Source organism: Quercus robur, chromosome 6 (genome assembly GCF_932294415.1).
Source record: "Quercus robur chromosome 6, dhQueRobu3.1, whole genome shotgun sequence".
Taxonomy (NCBI): domain Eukaryota; kingdom Viridiplantae; phylum Streptophyta; class Magnoliopsida; order Fagales; family Fagaceae; genus Quercus; species Quercus robur.
The window spans coordinates 16,512,767-16,534,735 of record NC_065539.1 but is presented as its reverse complement, the minus strand read 5'-3'; the positions used below and the strand labels follow the sequence as shown (position 1 = coordinate 16,534,735).

Here is a 21,969-nt window from a genome sequence, read left to right as displayed (position 1 = left end):
ACTCAAAATATGTTATAATGTTAGTTGTGATGAATTATGTGTTCTGTTATAATCTGTGTTCCCTTCATAAATAGTAAAACTTATGATTCTTTCATTAAAGTTCAAATTTTTAAGCACTGTACTAAATGAAAAATTTAAACTGTTGTTTTCTATTATAAGTGGGTTATTATTATAAATTAAATTGTTTTTTGTATTATAAGTGGGTTATGTATTTTATCTAATATTTAATATAACGTCACTTAAAAGCTTTTTTGCTTGTTACTTTTTGTTTTAGCATTTTTACAAATATACTTACGTTTTTATTTTTTATTTTTAATAAATAAACTAGCTTTTAGTTTTTTTGTTTTTTTTGTCACAATTTAGTAAAAAAACTATTAGAAACTATATCTTTTAATAAAAACTATGCAAATAAACTACTGCAAACTACGGGATTGCCAATGAAAAAAAAAATGATTGCAAAATGATAATAAAACAATTTGAAGATGGTAATGGAAACACTATTCAAATAGTTTGAGGATGCAAATATGTCATATCAAATAATGTCGAAAATAAGTAACTAGAGGTCACAATCCAAATAAACAAGTATCATGGTATTAATTTGTAAAGGTGAAACAATTTGGTGTAATTATCTAGAGCTTTGATACGAAAAAAGTTTCCCCTCAGGCTCCGCTTGGGAGTTCATAAGGGAAGAGAATGGAAAGGAATGGAATGGAATGTATTTAAGCAATGGAAAAGAATAGAATGGAATAGAATTAAGTAACCTTACTTGGATGTTTTAAAATAAACGAATGGAAATAATGGAATGTAAGTAATTTTGTTTGGGAGCAACATGGAGGGAATGAAATGGAATCAATTTATGACAATATTACTATTAGACCCTTATTTTAAAATAAAGAATTGAATATACAAGGGTATTTTGGGAGTTTTAGTAAAAAAATCATTAAATTTAATTCTATTCCCTCCCATTCCTCCCAATTTCGGGGAGAATGAAAATTTGAGGTTTTAAGAGAATAGAGAGGAATGAGTGTTCTCTCCTACCCATTCTATTCCCTCCTACTTAAACTCCCAAACAAGGGAATGAGCTTTACATTTCCTCCATTAAAACTCTCAAACAAAGGAAGGGAAAAATATTCTAAAATGATTCTTTTCATTCCTTTCCATTTCATTCTATGCCCTCCTCCCAAGCAGAGCCTCAATGTTAATACCATGTTTCGCTGGACTATCCATATACAAGCTAGTCCTTCAAGCAAATTAAAACCAAAAAAAAAAAAAAAAAACCCAAAGCTTAGCTATAAAATTAGTTGTAGCCTAAGTCTACAACCTTACTCAATAAAATAAACATTATTACATATTTTGAAAATCTAACTGTTGAATTACATGTTTTCTACACTCTTAATATTCATGTCAAATTTTGTGTCAATTAGATATAATTTACTATAGAATCTATAAACTTATATTTTATGCATAATTTTAAACTACAAAAACTAATAATTAAAATAATTTATTGATTTTTAATTTTCTAGAAATTTTGCAAGAATGGATGATATAAGAAGAAGATATAATCCAATGGTGGAATTCTCAAAATTCACCTCCTACAAAAAGATATTGAGTAAGGTTACAAGTTAGGTTACAATCAATTTTGTAGTTAAACTTTGTTAAAAAAAAAAAAAAAGTGCAATTCACTTGGCCAGTTGTAGTGTTACTTTTAAAGAGGTTGACATCAAATGTCATGCCCATTTGGCTGTCAAAAGACTCAAAACTTGCATTTTCTTATGCACCACGCACAACTGTAACACAAAGTCTAAACTACTAAATACTCCCACGACATTCATGATGGGTTCAGCATTTGGGACTGGAGTTGACGAAACTACCATTGAGCTCCAAAATTTGAACCACATAAACTCTTATGTGGCATTTGGTATGAGGTAATATTTTAGAATTCTCAAGAATGTTTAAAGATTCTCATGTTTGGTTGCAAATTACATTAAGGAATCGGATGCCAGAGGTATCTGGATTTCCCCTCAACCCCTTTTTTGTAGGAATGTGGATTCCCTTTAAAACAAGTGGGTATCCAAATTCTCAAACTTAAATGAAATTGTATTTTTTATAAATTGACAATTTTAAACATTTTTCCTTATCATTTAAACAATGGAGATAAAACATAAAACAAATCATCAATATCTTATAGACCTAAATGCTGTCAGATTGTTTTGTTATAGATTAAGCTCTTTCAAAAATTATGGTTAAGAATTAATTTTTCTCCTTTTTATATCCCCTATTTGGGATTGGTTAGATGATAAAGTAAAATAAATTATTTATTTTTATTAACAAGATTTCCATAAAGAATAATAATTTTAAATAGCTATTTTTGTATTGTACTTGTCAGTTTGAAATGTTAGACTATAGTTTTAATGAATTTGTCATAATTTATAGTTTACGTTTTGTTTGTCATTATTTATTTGGAGGACAATTTAAAAAAAAAAAAAAATTGATATTGGATTTACAAATCTAAGAATAGTATGAGAAAAATAAATAATTCATTTAAAATTTTTAGGAATAAATCAAACATTATAATATCACATTTCTAGGAATCTTATTTGATTTCCAATTAAACCAAACATAGGAATAGTTACATTCCTAGGCATCCAAATTGTAAGACATCACATTCCCAATAATCTGAATGTCAGGAGTAATGTGGATTCCTTCGTACCAAACACTACCTTAGTCTTCTCTCGTACGTAAGTCTTAGATTTTGAAAAAAGCCAAACCAAACACTAAACTTTGAGACTCCAAAAACATAATGACTGTAGTGAGGTTTGGGAACACAAGACAGCTAAGAATTTGATTCGAAACTCCCAAGGTGGTAACATTGTTCTTTTGTCTAAGATAGAGACTAGAGCTTAGAGAGAGTTGATCCAATGACATTATTATTTTTTCACAATTCAATTTCATATAAATCAATGGTTTAAAATATGAGATTAAGGGTTCAATCCCCACCTATACCAAAAAACCTAATTAGTTTCCAAGTCTAATGATAAAAGGCAATATGAATGCCATAATTTGAAACCATCTCTTAAAAAACAAAAAAGGTAGATACATCTTGAACCCATCTCATTAATTATTTATAAGTGAAGCAATAATTATTTATGTAAGATAATTTTCAATGATTATTTTTATAAGGTATTTAAATCAGAAATTTGAAATACTACACAAATTGAGTTTCTATGGCAACAAAGTTGAGTATTTTGACAACATATTAAAACAAGGACAGAGATTTTCTACACACAAGCCTGCAATAATTACGGCAAACAGGGGCAGGTGTCAAAGAGAGAGAGAGAGACATATGCAAGGGTCATATGCAATGCACATTAACCATTTTAAGAGTTAACTTCTCTCTCTCATTTTCAGACAGCACCCACACAAGGAGAAATTATACAGTTCTCATGGAGGACCACATCACTTATCCACCATTCTACTAAAAGACTCCTACTTATTTAAAATTGCTGAGTCAATAATTAGTTTCTGTTTCAAAAAAAATTTCTGACCCAACAATTTTAAACAAGTGGGAGTCTTTTAGTGGAATGGTGGACAAGTAACGCGGTCCACCATGAGGGCCTTGTAATTTCTCCCACAAAAGCCACCCTCTCTCTTTCTCTTCAAACCCACCTCTCTCTGCTCTCTCTTTCTCTCTCATCCTCCTCTTCCCCCTTTGTTTTTCTTAGGACCCCCACACCGACAAGAGAATCACGTTTATGACAGGTTGATTTTTTGTTGTTACATGGTTTCTGAGAGAGTTTTGTTTTGCATGAGTAGTGTTTGAAAAATTTTAATTATGGTATTGTTGCTTGGTTTTTTTTGGGTTTTGAGGAAATGGGAAGAGACCAGTGCTTTTTTATGGATTTTGTTTTGTTTAGTTTGTGAGAGAATGAAGAGAATTAAATTTTGTTGCTTTGTTTTGAGGTAATTAGATTTTGAAAGCTTGTTTTTCTTGTTGATTGGTTTCATAAAAATTTAGGTGAAGATAAAAGATTTATTTTGCAGTATTGTTTGGTATTAAGGGATTGCAATGATTCATTTATGAGGAATGCAATCCCCTTTTTTAGGGGTTTTGTGGGAAAATGTAGGGAAAGCAGTGTTTTTGTTTTGCAGATTATTTGATTGTGAGGTAATGACAGTTTGATTTTTTGTTGTTTGGATTTGAGGGGTTACATTGTTTTGGAGGATCATGTTTATGATAGGTTGATTCTCTTTGCCAGTTTGGAGTTCTTGAGGAAAACAAAGGAGGAGGAGGAGGATTAAGGAGAAAGAGAGAAGGTGGCTTGTGTGGGTGCCATGACTGCCTTCTAAACATGAGAGAGAAGTTAACTCTTAAAATGGATCATGTGCAATGCACATGACCCTTGCATACGTGTCTCTCTCTTTTTTCCCTGCTTGTAGCAACTGCTACAAGGGTTGTGTGTAGGAAATTCTTGTCGTTAAGGACACAAAGTGCGTAAAAACATATCAAATATAATAGACCAAACTTAAATACAATTATTTAGGTGTAAAGCACGGTTAAAAAAATATTTTTTTCAACCCTAAAATTTGCATGAATTTTGTTCTAGATCTCTAAACTTAAAAAAAAAATAATAATAAAATAAAATAAAATAAAATCATCCATAAACAACATCAATTTCAAAAGTTCGTTTTCATCTTTAAATTGTTGAAAATATAAAACAAACAAATTCATTAAAATTTTAAAATTTATGTAAAAAATGAAAAATTCATGTAAACTTTGGAGACAAGAACAATATTTTGGCATAAATTCAATACATGATTGCAATTGCATTGATCAATTAAGAATAAGTAATTTTATCTTGTTCGACAACAATTAAATTTAATGCAATTAATCATGCATTTTTCATAAGCCTTGTAACTCAATTTACTCTCCCAGGTGTTTCCAACAATGATATGCAAAATTCAAATCCCCCAACCTCCAACTACTAAATTACCACCCAAAAAAAAAAAAAAAAAATCAATCAATTAATTCATAATATTAATTATAACATTTAATATATTTGAAGTTCATTCGCAAAATATTAACCATAATAAGTATTATTATACATGAAACATAACATAAAAGCAACAAAAGATTCAAAGTGCGAGTAGCACATCACGCGAGGAACTAGTATATTTAATAATTGTGAAGCAAGAATATTTTGAATTCATGTCAATCTGTCTTCACATAGAAGTTTCATTCAGATTCAGCCAGTTCTCTCCACGTATCTCCATAAGACCTAGGCCATAAGTAAATTGGGAAATCATTAACATTTTTTTTTTCTTACAAAAAATTAAAAAGAAATTTGTCACAGATATCACATTCTAGTCCAAAAGTTTGCATCTTCACAGATCCAAAAAATTTCATGAAACAATAGACCTAATTAAAAGGCATTTGATTTTACCTTAAAAGGAAAAATTCAACAGTCGAACAAGTATATTATGTTTGGTTTAACCAGATCAAGTTTAAAGACTCTTGTGAACAAATTCTAAAGTTACTATGTATACGAATTTGTTAAAATTGTAAGACTTACTTAAGATCCTCAGCCAACTCTCCCAAAGTCATAAATTTTGCTGTCCATCCTTTCTTGCGAATTATGTGATGGATTCTAGCTAACCTGTTAAAAAAAAAAAAATTCTTTAGTGTTCATACAACCTCTTATATACAGTAAAAACCTATGTTTTCTGCTTTTTTTTTTTTTTTTTTACAATCCCATAATCCTTTTTAAGCAACCCTAAATCCTGGATACACAAGTTCTCCAAACCCTAAACCCATAACTACTCTACATTGGTAAGTTATAAATCCAACTGAAAGGTCTAATAGATATATATTATGCACCAACTAAACTCCAACGTAAACTCAAAATAGGACCATGAGTATATAAATAATTAGAACATGCAAGCACATGTTGAGATTTCTTTGAATTATATGAAAGCATAGTAAAAACTAAAAACAGACATACTCGGATTTTTTTGCTCGTCTTTCAAACCTGGATGACCAAGATGCAACAGGATCAAATTAGTATCAACTCAGTAAAAGCCAACAATTTAAATTAAATTAAAAGGTAAAACCAAAAGCAGAACTTGCCATGAGCTCACTATATCTCCTGAATGGAAAAACACATTCACAATTACCAGAGAATAAACTACCAAAAAAAAAAAAAAAGGAGTTGCAGAATTAGTGTTTGGGTTAGGGGAAGAAGAAAAAGCAAAATCCAATTACTACATGACAAAATGAAAAAAAAAAAAAAAAAAAAAAAAAAAAAAAACCCTAATCAATTAGCATAAATTCGTACCTATACAGAAACAATCCACCAATAATTGCTCAGTAAAAGTAAAATCCTCCATAGAATCCTCCATTGTGTAATTTTAGAGAGATCGATCGTACAAGAAGAATCTAAAACACAATGCAACCCTACTGTTTATTTTATTAGGTTTTGGGGTGGGCGGTGTTGAACATCAACTATTTATTTTATTAGGTTTGAGGGCTTCGGTTTTTTTTTTTTTTTTTTTTTTTAAATTTTATTTTATGGGTTAGGCCAGACTTTAGTAGATTGGGTCAACCTCAGCCCAGTCCATATTTGTGCCATGTCCATTTACGGATGCTATATTTCTTGTGATAAATTAAAGGAAACTACAAGAGATCTAGCTTAAAAGTAAACCAGAGACAAAAAAGTAAAGGATAAAAACTAAATCGAAATCGAGTGTAAAAGAATGTAACGTGGCCATAATCGAAACGGAAATAAGAAATTTGATAGGCACGGAAGCCTAGGCGATTGGAAACTTTCGATTTTTATGCAAAAGTGTGTTGTAGTCAAAATACGATAGTCTAGAGTAGCTTTTTTTATAGACCCCCAGAACTAAAACCCTAGCCCTAATTTGTCTTGGCGTGAAATGACATAAAGGCCTCCGTTTATCTTTTAGGAGGTGAAATTAAGTTGGGCCTTAGCCCGTAGGGATGAGAGGTGGGCCATTTTGCTAAGAGGGAATAGTGGTGGACCTAAATCCATTGGTAACAATATTTTGTGCAGATCTTAAAGGGCCTTCTAATCATAAGGCCTGCCCTCATTTGTGATATTAGGCTCTTAGCACTGTTGATGATAACCCCCTATAAGAATTGGCCATTTGTAAAAAGTGTTGTAAAATAATTTGTTAGAGCATCCATAGCCGATTTTCATATCTTATCTTATTTTACCATTCCAAAAAACTACTTTATCAATTATACTATACCATTTTACAATACCTCCAACATCCCAACTTTTATTTTTCTATTCTACTCATTAAAATAATATTTCTAAACAATAAATTTTTTTTTTCTTTTTTGTTTTTTTCCCAATTTTCCCCTCCACCTTCCCTTAACCTCTATCATCGGGCCTCCACTACCCAGTCACCACCATTGCGCCTCCACCATGCCCACCACACCACCACTGTCCACCAAAATCCCAACACAATAGCATTACTTTAAATTAATGGTCTGTTTGAGATCTTTTTATTTTACTAAAACTGAAAACTTTTTACTGAAAGTATTGTAGATAAAGGTAAAAGTTAGCTGAAATAGTACAACGAGATCCATAAATAGTACCAAAAAGTACATTGAGTCATGAATAGTAGCAAAAATAAGCTAAATAGTAAAATAAGTTGACAAAAATTATTTTTGCCAAACACACACTAAATAGCTTTTTTTTTTCTTCTTCTTTTGAGAGAAATATTAGAATTTTATTGAAAAACATCATGGATAAGAATTGGGTAACTCAAGCCCAAAAGCTAGAGTGTGTTCCAAATTTGCAATTATGCTAAGTTAGTACCGAAATTGCATTTTTATGGGTTTTTTTATTTATTTATATTTTTTTTGTTATACATTTTTTAACTTCTCGACCTCCGTTTTGATCAATTGAGATTACATTAGAAACAAGAAAAGCTTATGAGGTCTATCTTTTAAAGGTACTTGATTTTTATCTCTAACTTTCAAATGGAGTGAGATTACAGCTATGAAAAATAGGGTGAAAAGCAAGGTTTAATAAATAATAATAGTAAAGTATTTTTTTTTTTTTGTAAATTTATTTTTATTAAATGGAATTTTTAGCAAATTAAGCTTGTCAAAATGAAACTCATCACAAGACCATAATAAGTATTATACATGAAACATAGCATAAAAGCAACAAAAGATTCAAAACGCTAGTAGCACATCACGCGAGGAACTAGTATATTTAATAATTGTGAAGCAAGAATATTTTGAATTCATGTCAATCTGTCTTCACATAGAAGTTTCATTCAGATTCAGCCAATTCGCTCCACGTATCTCCATAAGACCTAGGCCATAAGTAAATTGGGAAATCATTAACATTTTTTTTTCTTACAAAAAATTAAAAAGAAAATTGTCACAGATATCACATTCTAGTCCAAAAGTTCGCATCTTCACAGATCCAAAAAATTTCATGAAACAATAGACCTAATTAATTAAAAGGCATTTGATTTTACCTTAAAAGGAAAAATTCAACAGTCGAACAAGTATATTATGTTTGGTTTAACCAGATCAAGTTTAAAGATTCTTGTGAACAAATTCTAAAGTTACTATGTATACGAATTTGTTAAAATTGTAAGACTTACTTAAGATCCTCAGCCAACTCTCCCAAAGTCATAAATTTTGCTGTCCATCCTTTCTTGCGAATTATGTGATGGATTCTAGCTAACCTGTTAAAAAAAAAAAAATCATTAGAATGAAAATAATAATTGAAACAACAAAATTTAATCAAATTGATTCTGAATAAATACCAAGATGCCAAAAAGGAACATCATGTTAATGCAAAATCTTTATAATAAAAGTCATTCAATACATTAACAACCCAATAGGCATAAAAAAAAATAAAAAAAATAAAAAAAAAGAAGCAAATTCCAAGGGTTTTATTGTATTAATAGGACTTGTTTAGTATTTGGACTAGTACTATACTAGTAAGAAACCAAATACTATTTGTACAAGAAAGAGTTTTTTTTCCTTCTCTAAGTAGAGTTCATACAACCTCTTAAATACAGTAAAAACCTATGTTTTCTGCTTTTTTTTTTTTTACAATCCCATAATCCTTTTTAAGCAACCCTAAACCCTGGATACACAAGTTCTCCAAACCCTAAACCCATAACTACTCTACATTGGTAAGTTATAAATCCAACTGAAAGGTCTAATAGATATATATTATGCACCAACTAAACTCCAACGTAAACTCAAAATAGGACCATGAGTATATAAATAATTAGAACATGCAAGCACATGTTGAGATTTCTTTGAATTATATGAAAGCATAGTAAAAACTAAAAACAGACATACTCGGATTTTTTTGCTCGTCTTTCAAACCTGAATGACCAAGATGTAACACGATCAAATTAGTATCAACTCAGTAAAAGCCAACAATTTAAATTAAATTAAATTAAAAGGTAAAACCAAAAGCAGAACTTGCCACGAGCTCACTATATCTCCTGAATGGAAAAACACATTCACAATTACCAAAGAATAAACTACCAAAAAAAAAAAAGGAGTAGCAGAATTAGTGTTTGGGTTAGGGGAAGAAGAAAAAGCAAAATCCAATTACTACATGACAAAAATGAAAAAAAAAAAAAAAAAAAAAAACAAAACCCTAATCAATTAGCATAAATTCGTACCTATACAGAAACAATCCACCAATAATTGCTCAGTAAAAGTAAAATCCTCCATAGAATCCTCCATTGTGTAATTTTAGAGAGATCGATCGTACAAGAAGAATCTGAAACATGATGCAACCCTACTGTTTATTTTATTAGGTTTTGGGGTGGGCGGTGCTGAACATCAACTATTTTTATTTTATTAGGTTTGAGGGCTTCGGTTTTTTTTTTTTTTTTTTTTTTTTAATTTTATGGGTTAGGCCAGACTTTAGTAGATTGGGTCACCTCAGCCCGGTCCATATTTGTGCCATGTCCATTTACGGATGCTATATTTCTTGTGATAAATTAAAGGAAAATACAAGAGATCTAGCTTAAAAGTAAAACACAGACAAAAAAGTAAAGGATAAAAACTAAATCGAAATCGAGTGTAAAAGAATGTAACGACTTGTTCGTGGCCATATAATCAAAATAGAAATAAGAAATCTGATAGGCACGGAAGCCTAGGCGATTGGAAACCTTCGATTTTTTTGCAAAAGTGTGTTGTATTCAAAATACGATAGTCTAGAGTAGCTTTTTTTATAGACCCCCAGAACTAAACCCCTAGCCCAAATTTGTCTTGGTGTGAAATAACATAAATGCCTCCGTTTATCTTTTAGGAGGTGAAATTAAGTTGGGCCCTAGCCCGTAGGGATGAGAGGTGGGCCATTTTGTTAAGAGGGAATCGTGGTGGACCTGAATCCATTGGTAACAAAACTGGCCTTGGGATAGAATTTCAGCTTTGTTCAAATGCCAATATTTTAGTGCAGATCTTAAAGGGCCTTCTAATCATAAGGCCTGCCCTCATTTGTGATATTAGGCTCTTAGCACTGTTGATGATAACCCCCAATAAGAATTGGCCACAGTAATCATTTGTAAAAACTATGGTAAAATAATTTGTTACAATAGCATTACTTTAAATTAAGGATTTGTTTGAGATCTGCTTATTTTGATAAAATTGAAAACTTTTTACTAAAAATACTGTAGATAAAGGTAAAATTTAGTTAAAATAGTACAGCGGGACCCATAAATAGTATCAAAAATAAGCTAAATAGTAAAATAAGTTGGCAAAAATTATTTTTGTCAAAAACACACTAAATAGTCTTTTTTTTCTTCTTTTGAGAGAAATGTTAGAATTTTATTGAAAAACATCATGGATAAGGATTGGGTAACTCAAGCCCGAGTGTGTTCCAAATTTGCAATTATGCTAAGTTAGTACCGAAATTGCGTTTTTATGGGTTTTTCTATATTTTTTTTAGCCTTTTTTTTTTTTTTTTGTTATACATTTTTTAACTTCTCGGCCTCCGTTTTGATCAAATGAGATTACATTAGAAACAAGAAAAGCTTACGAGGTCTATCTTTTAAAGGTACTTGATTTTTATCTCTAACTTTCAAATTGAGTGAGATTAAAGCTATAAAAAATAGGGTGAAAAACAAGGTTTAATAAATAATAATAGTAAAGTATTTTTTTGTAAATTTATTTTTATTAAATGGAATTTTTAGCAAATTAAGCTCATCAAAATGAAACTCATCACAAGACCTTTCCACCGACACCTATTTGGGCCATTTTGAGGTTGTTTGCATCTAATTCAATAAGTCAAATTATAATTAAACTTTAATGATACATTGTCAAATTTAATTTTAAACATTTTTTTTCTTTTTTCTTTTTTTGGCAATATCTTGCTCGTTTTAAGCTCGACCTGGGCCCATGAATTATCAAATTGAAAGGAATTAAATTATTTATGACAATGGCCAAAAATTAACCCAATCAGATGGTTAGATCTTTTTTGCAAAAAATAATCTTAACCCAAAAATGTGAATTTGATCATTAGGGTGAAATTTTGACTTAGTTTTATTGCTGGCCAACTTGGTCAAAGGTTGGTTAATAAGGGTATTTTGGTCATTTTGACCTTAAACATGAAAAATGGGATAATCTAACGTCTCATTAGGATAAATTCCAACATTTTAACCAATCCTGTGATTAAAACGGTAATTTTTATGAAAACAATGGGAGTCAAACCTATGTTAAGAAAGGGTAAACTCTCTTTGGGAGTCCAACCTTAATGGCCTATTTGGAAATTTAGGAAGGGAGGAGAGTAGAGGCGAGTAGAGGGGAGGAGAGTAGAGGAGAATAGTTCCCCTCCACCTTGTTTGGATGTTTTTAAAATTAGTAAGGGGGAAGGGGGTAATTAGTCCTTCCCCTTGTTTGGATGTTTTAAAAATTAGAAAGGAGAAGAGAAGAAATGATTAAAATAGACAAATTTACCCCTATTTAAAAATGAACTTACAACTAATAAAATTTATCACTAATAAAAATATAAAACTATTATTAATTATTATAAAATAATTTTTATTACCTAAAAAAATTATAATAAAAATATAAATAATTTTTTTTTTTTTATGAAAAATTTTCAAGAAGCTTCAGAGCAAGTCAACCAACAACCTTTACCAAAAAAAAAAAAAAAAGTCAAGCAACCACGACCCGAACCGGTCAAATGAAAGTCCCAACGTCACGTCCGCCACAACATCGACGCCGCCGTCTTGTGCCCCCGATCAACGGCCGGTTTCTGTGCAGAGTTCCGGCGCCGACAAACGATGCGTTTTTGTCATCAAATCGATGCGAGGGATTGAAGAACCGTCCAAAGATTTGGAGACTTTGAAGCATATTCTCAAAGCTCTGCAACTCAAAGGCCTTTTGCATTCGAAGAATGCTAAAAACCAAATGGGCCACCAAAACTTCATTTACGATCGGAACGGCGAGTCTCCGATCGTCGTAATGAAGTCAGCAAGGTCTCCGGCGAGCCGCATTAGTTGCGGTGGAAACAAATCGCCACCTTCGAGCTTCAGATCGAGGCCTGGTCCTCACCGGAATGCAAACGAGATGTCGCCGACGGTGAGTTCAAGGCGCAACCGGCCGGTTTCTGTGTAGAGTTCTGGCGCCGACTATTGGTGCGAATGTACAACTACAAAAGGTGTGAACTGTGAAGTACTGTTTATTAGCAATTTATTTTTATTTTTTCATTAATCTTAAATTTTCTCAAGAAACAAACAGAAATTATTTGTTGTAATTTTATTAATTTAGAAAGGATAAATTACGAAATTTATTTAGTTAATAGTTTATCTACTCTACTCTCCCTCCAAATCTCTTCAATTTGGGGAAATTAAAAATGAGGGGTTAGAGGTAGTTGAAACCCCTCCAAATCCCTCCCCCTCCTCCTTTAAAAAACTTCCAAACATGGTAATTGGATTACTCTCCCTCCCTTTACTCTACTTCCCTTCCTTTTTTTAACTTCCAAACAGGCCATAAAGAGAGTAACATGGAAGTATGCAACATTTGGCTCATAAAATGGCTACAAGTCCACCCAAACTTTAGAACAGCAAATCCCCATATTGAAACATTCACTTTTAGAACAATCTGGTAGTGAAGAAACTCTTTGATAGGGGTTTTGGAGTTGTTGTTGTTGTTGTTGTTGTTGTTTTTTTTTTTTTTTTTTTTGTGTGATTTGGTTTGTTGGTGTGTTTGTGGTGAGAACAAGGTTTCGGGGAGAGACTCTCTTATGACTTAAAATGAAGATTTTGACCTTCTACTTTGTTTTTTGGGATGACGTGGCAGGAGCTGGTTGGATTGTTGTTTGTTTTTGTTGGCTAGGACTCTGAAAAAAACCATAGACCGAAATGGACTGAATAGACCCAAATAGACCCTACAGGACTGAATGGGACTGAAAAAGTCCTAACAGGACCGAATAGAGTGAAATAGACCGATCTGCATAGAATGGAACAAAATGGACCGAATAGGGCCAAAATGACCCCAATAGACTAAATAGAACGAATTGGACCGAATGGGACCTAATGGACCGAACAGGACTCAACAGTAACTATATATTCTGAACGTGGAATTTGAGGATAACAAAAAATTAATCCAATGGAAGCACTGATATATGTCTAGCAAATGTTTAATTGACAAGCACTAGACTCAAACCTCTGCTTAGCAAAATGATAAACCCCGCTCAATCAACTTTTGTGCCAGAAAAGTGGATAGTATAAAATATACAAATTGCTTAGGAAGTTGTCCATTGTTTCAATTCCACAAAAAGAAAGAAAGGTACGATTGGATTAAAGCTAGATATTTAGAAAGCATATGATAAAATGGACTGGGATCTTAATATGGCAATTTTGAAGCATTTGACTTCAATCAGATATTCATAAACTGGATTTACTAGTGCATATCAACTGTCAAGTGTCAAGTACAGATTATTTCTCAATGGTAGTTGTTTCTAAAGTTTGATCCCAGGGAGACCCCATCTTGCTGTACATGTTCATCTTATGTAAAGAGGTCCTCTCTAGGTTGATTAATAGGGCTGTAGAAGAAGGAAATGTCAAGGAGGTTAGCAGTGCTCTTGATTGTGAGGTAACGACAGTTTGATTTTTTGTTGTTTGGATTTGAGGGGTTACATTGTTTTGGAGGATCATGTTTATGATAGGTTGATTCTCTTTGCCAGTTTGGAGTTCTTGAGGAAAACAAAGGAGGAGGAGGAGGATTAAGGAGAAAGAGAGAAGGTCGCTTGTGTGGGTGCCATGACTGCCTTCTAAACATGAGAGAGAAGTTAACTCTTAAAATGGATCATGTGCAATGCACATGACCCTTGCATACGTGTCTCTCTCTTTTTTCCCTGTTTGTAGCAACTGCTACAAGGGTTGTGTGTAGGAAATTCTTGTCGTTAAGGACACAAAGTGCGTTAAAACATATCAAATATAATAGACCAAACTTAAATACAATTATTTAGGTGTAAAGCACAGTTAAAAAAATATTTTTTTCAACCCTAAAATTTGCATGAATTTTGTTCTAGATCTCTAAACTTAAAAAAAAAAAAAATTTTAAAAAAAAAAATCATCCATAAACAACATCAATTTCAAAAGTTCGTTTTCATCTTTCAATTGTTGAAAATATAAAACAAACAAATTCATTAAAATTTTAAAATTTATGTAAAAAATGAAAAATTCATGTAAACTTTGGAGACAAGAACAATATTTTGGCATAAATTCAATACATGATTGCAATTGCATTGATCAATTAAGAATAAGTAATTTTATCTTGTTCGACAACAATTAAATTTAATGCAATTAATCACGCATTTTTCATAAGCCTTGTAACTCAATTTACTCTCCCAGGTGTTTCCAACAATGATATGCAAAATTCAAATCCCCCCACCTCCAACTACTAAATTACCACCCAAAAAAAAAAAAAAATCAATCAATTAATTCATAATATTAATTATAACATTTAATATATTTGAAGTTCATTCGCAAAATATTAACCATAATAAGTATTATTATACATGAAACATAACATAAAAGCAACAAAAGATTCAAAGTGCGAGTAGCACATCACGCGAGGAACTAGTATATTTAATAATTGTGAAGCAAGAATATTTTGAATTCATGTCAATCTGTCTTCACATAGAAGTTTCATTCAGATTCAGCCAGTTCTCTCCACGTATCTCCATAAGACCTAGGCCATAAGTAAATTGGGAAATCATTAACATTTTTTTTTTCTTACAAAAAATTAAAAAGAAATTTGTCACAGATATCACATTCTAGTCCAAAAGTTTGCATCTTCACAGATCCAAAAAATTTCACGAAACAATAGACCTAATTAAAAGGCATTTGATTTTACCTTAAAAGGAAAAAATTAAACAGTCGAACAAGTATATTATGTTTGGTTTAACCAGATCAAGTTTAAAGATTCTTGTGAACAAATTCTAAAGTTACTATGTATACGAATTTGTTAAAATTGTAAGACTTACTTAAGATCCTCAGCCAACTCTCCCAAAGTCATAAATTTTGCTGTCCATCCTTTCTTGCGAATTATGTGATGGATTCTAGCTAACCTGTTAAAAAAAAATTTTCATTAGTGTTCATACAACCTCTTATATACAGTAAAAACCTATGTTTTCTGCTTTTTTTTTTTTTTTACAATCCCATAATCCTTTTTAAGCAACCCTAAACCCTGGATACACAAGTTCTCCAAACCCTAAACCCATAACTACTCTACATTGGTAAGTTATAAATCCAACTGAAAGGTCTAATAGATATATATTATGCACCAACGTAAACTCAAAATAGGACCATGAGTATATAAATAATTAGAACATGCAAGCACATGTTGAGATTTCTTTGAATTATATGAAAGCATAGTAAAAACTAAAAACAGACATACTCGGATTTTTTTGCTCGTCTTTCAAACCTGGATGACCAAGATGCAACAGGATCAAATTAGTATCAACTCAGTAAAAGCCAACAATTTAAATTAAATTAAAAGGTAAAACCAAAAGCAGAACTTGCCATGAGCTCACTATATCTCCTGAATGGAAAAACACATTCACAATTACCAGAGAATAAACTACCAAAAAAAAAAGGAGTTGCAGAATTAGTGTTTGGGTTAGGGGAAGAAGAAAAAGCAAAATCCAATTACTACATGACAAAATGAAAAAAAAAAAAAAAAAAAAAAAACAAAACCCTAATCAATTAGCATAAATTCGTACCTATACAGAAACAATCCACCAATAATTGCTCAGTAAAAGTAAAATCCTCCATAGAATCCTCCATTGTGTAATTTTAGAGAGATCGATCGTAGAAGAAGAATCTGAAACACGATGCAACCCTACTGTTTATTTTATTAGGTTTTGGGGTGGGCGGTGCTGAACATCAACTATTTATTTTATTAGGTTTGAGGGCTTCGGTTTTTTTTTTTTTTTTTTTTTTAAATTTTATGGGTTAGGCCAGACTTTAGTAGATTGGGTCAACCTCAGCCCAGTCCATATTTGTGCCATGTCCATTTACGGATGCTATATTTCTTGTGATAAATTAAAGGAAAATACAAGAGATCTAGCTTAAAAGTAAAACACAGACAAAAAAGTAAAGGATAAAAACAAAATCGAAATCGAGTGTAAAAGAATGTAACGTGGCCATAATCGAAATGGAAATAAGAAATTTGATAGGCACGGAAGCCTAGGGGATTGGACAGTGGCGGCGCCACTTACAACTCAGGGTGTTCCTAGGAACACCCTGACCTGAAAAAAATCCTGAATTTTTTTTTTTTTTTTTTTTTTATTTCCTCTGTATTAGGAACACCCTCAATCACAAAATTAGGAACACCCTCAAATTAAAAAAAAAAAAAAAAAAAAAAAAAAAAAAAAAAAAAAAAAAAAATTGTAACAGAGCCCACGGATTCTCCCAAAAAAAAAAAAAAAAAAACACAGAGCAATGCCTCAGTCCTAAAGGTCTAATCAGAAAACACTAAAGTATTTCATTTCAACGCCGTATTTCAGAAATCACTAAAGTATAAAAAAAAAAAATCACTAAACTGACGTAGATCTCAAGGTTGATCGGATCGCTTGCTCGCTCGCAACAGACGGAGATCTCAAGGTTGATCGGATTGCTCGCTCGCCCCTCCGCGCGTCGTCGCTTGCCCCTCCGCGTCGTCGTCGTCAACACCGCTTGAGATCGGATCGCTCGCTCCCTGCTCGGCTGCTCCGGTGCTCCCTCCCCCAAGGTATTTCATTTTTCTCTCTGACTCTCTCTCAGTCTCTCACTCTCTCTCTCTAACTGAACTGAAATGAATGAAAATATGAACCTCTCTCTCTTAGGAAATGAATGAACTTTAGCTTTATTATTATTTTATTTTTTGTCTGTGATTGGCCGAACCGAACTTTAGCTTTAAGAGGTGAAATTAAGTTGGGCCTTAGCCAGTAGGTATAAGAGGTGGGCCATTTTGTTAAGAGGGAATCGTGGTGGACCTGAATCCATTGGTAACAATATTTTGGTGCAGATCTTAAAGGGCCTTCTAATCATAAGGCCTACCCTCATTTGTGATATTAGGCTCTTAGCACTGTTGATGATAACCCCCTATAAGAATTGGCCATTTGTAAAAAGTGTTGTAAAATAATTTGTTAGAGCATCCACAGCCGATTTTCATATCTTATCTTATTTTACCATTCCAAAAAACTATTTTATCAATTATACTATACCATTTTACAATACCTCCAACATCTCAACTTTTATTTTTCTATTCTACTCATTAAAATAATATTTCTAAACAATAAAATTTTTTTTTTCTTTTTTGTTTTTTTCCCAATTTTCCCCTCCACCTTCTCTTAACCTCTATCGTCGGGCCTCCACTGCCCAGTCACCACCACTGCGCCTCCACCATGCCCACCACACCACCACTGTCCATCAAAATCCCAACACAATAGCATTACTTTAAATTAATGGTCTGTTTGAGATCCATTTATTTTGCTAAAACTGAAAACTTTTTACTGAAAGTATTGTAGATAAAGGTAAAAGTTAACTGAAATAGTACAACGAGATCCATAAATAGTACCAAAAAGTACATTAAGTCATGAATAGTAGCAAAAATAAGCTAAATAGTAAAATAAGTTGGCAAAAATTATTTTTGCCAAACACACACTAAATAGCTTTTTTTTTTCTTCTTCTTTTGAGAGAAATATTAGAATTTTATTGAAAAACATCATGGATAAGAATTGGGTAACTCAAGCCCAAAAGCTAGAGTGTGTTCCAAATTTGCAATTATGCTAAGTTAGTACCGAAATTGCATTTTTATGGGTTTTTTTTTTTATTTTTTTTTTGTTATACATTTTTTAACTTCTCAACCTCCGTTTTGATCAATTGAGATTACATTAGAAACAAGAAAAGCTTATGAGGTCTATCTTTTAAAGGTACTTGATTTTTATCTCTAACTTTCAAATTGAGTGAGATTAAAGCTATGAAAAATAGGGTGAAAAGAAAGGTTTAATAAATAATAATAGTAAAGTATTTTTTTTTTTTTTTTGTAAATTTATTTTTATTAAATGGAATTTTTAGCAAATTAAGCTTGTCAAAATGAAACTCATCACAAGACCTTTCCACCGACACCTATTTGGGCCATTTTGAGGTTGATTGCATCTAATTCAATAAGTCAAATTATAATTAAACTTTAATGATACATTGTCAAATTTAATTTTAAACATTTTTTTTTTGGCAATATCTTGCTCGTTTTAAGCTCGATCTGGGCCCATGAATTATCAAATTGAAAGGAATTAAATTATTTGCGACAATGGCCAAAAATTAACCCAATCAGATGGTCAGATCTTTTTTGCAAAAAATAATCTTAACCCAAAAATATGAATTTGATCATTTGGGTGAAATTTTGACTTAGTTTTATTGCTGGCCAACTTGGTCAAAGATTGGTTTATAAGGGCATTTTGGTCATTTTGACCTTAAACATGAAAAATGGGATGATCCAATCTCTCATTAGAATAAATTCCGACATTTTAACCAATCCTTTGATTAAAACGGTAATTTTTGTGAAAACAATGGGAGTCAAACCTATGTTAAGAAAGAGTAAGCTCTCTTTTGGGAGTCAAACCTTAAAGAGAGTAACCTGGAAGTATCCAACATTTGGCTCATAAAATGGCCACAAGTCCACCCAATCTTCAGAACAGCAAATCCCCTTATTGAAACAATCATTGCAGTCACTTTCAGAACAATCTGGTAGTGAAGAAACCAACACATCTTTGAGGATAACAAAAAATTAATCCAGTGGGAGCACTGATATATGTCTAGCAAATGTTCAATTGACAAGCACTTCAAGGCTTTCAAATCAGGAGAGGTGGCCAAACCAATTCAAGCAAGCAAAAAAGAACAAGAGGGGAACCAAATCGCAAAAGGTTGGCAAGTTTTGCTCCAGCGCAAGGTATGCCAACTTGCTACTAGCCAGAGAAGCTGTGCATCAAGCAACATCTAAGGGTTACAACAAAATGCAGATATAGTAGTGCAGTAATTGAAGGGAGTGACAATATTTCTTGGAATTGTTTAGTTATGACAGAAGACATTCCACATTGGAAGATGTAGAGTGCTAATTTTAATTGTATGGCTGTAGATAGGATAATTTTGAACCAAATCAGACACTGGTCAAATTAGGTGGCATCAATTTGTTAAAATCAAGCACCGCCTCTCTCTCATTCTCTAGAGTAGTCTCTTGCATTCCAGGTTTCTCTATGAGATGTCACTCTTTAGTTCTCTAGAGACTTCTATGGAGAAGTGAAACTCAGCCACAAATTGGGGTAATAGTCTAGAGGCTGTCATGGGCTAAATATTAAAATAATAATAATAAAATAAAGCCTAGAACTACTAGAACTCTGTTGTGGCAGAAATTAGATGAAGCTCGAAGCTTCAATGTCGGTTACTTAACCGACCTTATGCTTGTATAAATAGGAACCCTTGGTTCCCACTTGTGGCGTGAGCTGTGAAAGACTTGAGAAGTAGAGTGTGAGACTAGTGAGAGGTATGAGAGACGTGTAGAGTGAAGTATTGTGAAGTGAGTGATCTGAAGTCTAAGTGTTTGGTGAATTAAATTAGAGAGAAGTAAAGCAAAGTCAACAAAGAGGGCTATAGTGTCAGTAGGTGTGCATGTGTATTTGGTGAGTAAGTGTATGTATCTCCTGCTACTTTTCTTGAGTCCTTTTATAAGTACTGCTAGGAGATTCAGGGAGATCAAATAGTGAAAGCAATGTTCTTTGAGGGGGTAGAATTCCAAAAAAATTAAATTACACTTTTATAGTGCCAAAACCAAAACATAAGGAGCTCACCATTTTGGCCAGTTTTGCCCCCATCAACTTGTGTGATGTGAGCTACAAGATAATCTCAAAAATCTTGGCTACTAGACTCAAACCTCTGCTTAGCAAAATGATAAACCCCGCTCAATCAACCTTTGTGCCAGAAAAGTGGATAGTATAAAATATACAAATTGCTTAGGAAGTTGTCCATTGTTTCAATTCCACAAAAAGAAAGAAAGGTACGATTGGATTAAAGCTAGATATTTAGAAAGCATATGATAAAATGGACTGGGGTCTTAATATGGAAATTTTGAAGCATTTGACTTCAATCAGATATTCATAAACTGGATTTACTAGTGCATATCAACTGTCAAGTGTCAAGTACAGATTATTTCTCAATGGTAGTTGTTTCTAAAGTTTGATCCCAGGGAGACCCCATCTTGCTGTACATGTTCATCTTATGTAAAGAGGTCCTCTCTAGGTTGATTAATAGGGCTGTACAAGAAGGAAGTGTCAAGGAGGTTAGCAGTGCTCGTGCTTCACCTCAAAAGGCCCATCAGGTCCTGGATCCCAAAAGAGAGACACCAAATAAATTTGTTTGACATGTCAATAATAAAATACAAAGATTTCTGAAAGTATCATCAAAAGAATATGTTTAAAGCCTATGTACCTGACCAATAACAGCCATGGATTTGCTGCAATGGTTGCCCTGGTCGCGATGACAGCATCCATCCTTCCCTTTATCTCTGCCAAATCAGCATTAATATTGTTGATTCCCCCATTAGCAATGACCAAGTTACGATCAACCTGTTCAACCTTCTGCTCCAAGCTTCCCAGCCTTTTGGAAATTGTGAAAAAGCAATAGGTAGAAAGTCCAAAAGCTAAAATCTGGGTTCCACCCTGAATGTAACCCTTATATTTGGACCACCACAATGCAAAACGAGCAGCTTGAAAGAAAAGACCAGCAGCAGGCCTATATATAAACAACAACAACAAAAATAATTGTCAAATTGGAATTAGAATCTTCCCCCTCTCTCTAAATAGAATATCTGATCTTTATTGATTGAAGAAGAGTGAATACAATGAATGAATCTATACACTATTGCTATCTATATATACAATCTGAGTAAGCAAAGAAAAATAACTAACTCTGTGAAGGAGGGAAAATTAGTAACAAACAATCCTAATCATCAAGCCACGTGTACAAGCTATTAACAGCTGCTTATGTCATGCTTCTATCCACGTGGCAGAGCTCCTTCATACGTGTGAATGAAGTGCTCATGATAAGGAACTGATTCAATCACCTCTAACAGCTCTGGACTTATCCAGTTGCTCTGAATTTCAATTCCTTGAGTACTGCCCTGTTCTCCATCTCTGTTCTTATATCTGCTAATAGCTTGGGTGTATTCCTCCTTACTTTTAACACTCCTCTCCTCACCCGACCTCTCTAACAAAAGGAAATGGAGCCAGCAAGAAGAAATAGAAATTACCTAATGAGACCAGATTTTGGAATGTTGCTAATTGGAGGATTACTTTTCGGGAGGCCTCCACCACCAATTGAGCCATTTCCTCCGGTTTTCTTACGCTTGAAAACGCCAGTAAGAGCCCTCCACACAAATCGAGCGGACAACCGAGCACTAGCAGACATCTTGTA

General features: G+C 32.7%; 1 protein-coding gene across 1 annotated transcript; it reads right to left on the bottom strand.

The window, feature by feature from the left end:
• Nucleotides 1-20,328: 20,328 nt before the first annotated feature.
• LOC126689658 (uncharacterized) lies at nt 20,329-21,969 on the bottom strand. The gene is made up of 3 exons (XM_050384876.1): nt 21,806-21,969; nt 20,986-21,288; nt 20,329-20,878 (listed from the first exon to the last, which is right to left on the bottom strand). The coding sequence occupies exons 1-3, from the start codon at nt 21,961-21,963 to the stop codon at nt 20,872-20,874; spliced, it is 468 nt and encodes a 155-aa protein (XP_050240833.1). The 5' UTR covers nt 21,964-21,969; the 3' UTR covers nt 20,329-20,871.

What these genes read in the sequence shown, in the direction of transcription:
- LOC126689658 (XM_050384876.1), bottom strand. Translation starts at nt 21,963, where the DNA reads ATGTCTGCTAGTGCTCGGTTGTCCGCTCGATTTGTGTGGAGGGCTCTT. An exon ending in CCAAAATCTGGTCTCATTAG is followed by an intron (nt 21,289 to 21,805) that starts GTAATTTCTATT and finishes GTTTATATATAG; the next exon opens with GCCTGCTGCTGGTCTTTTCT.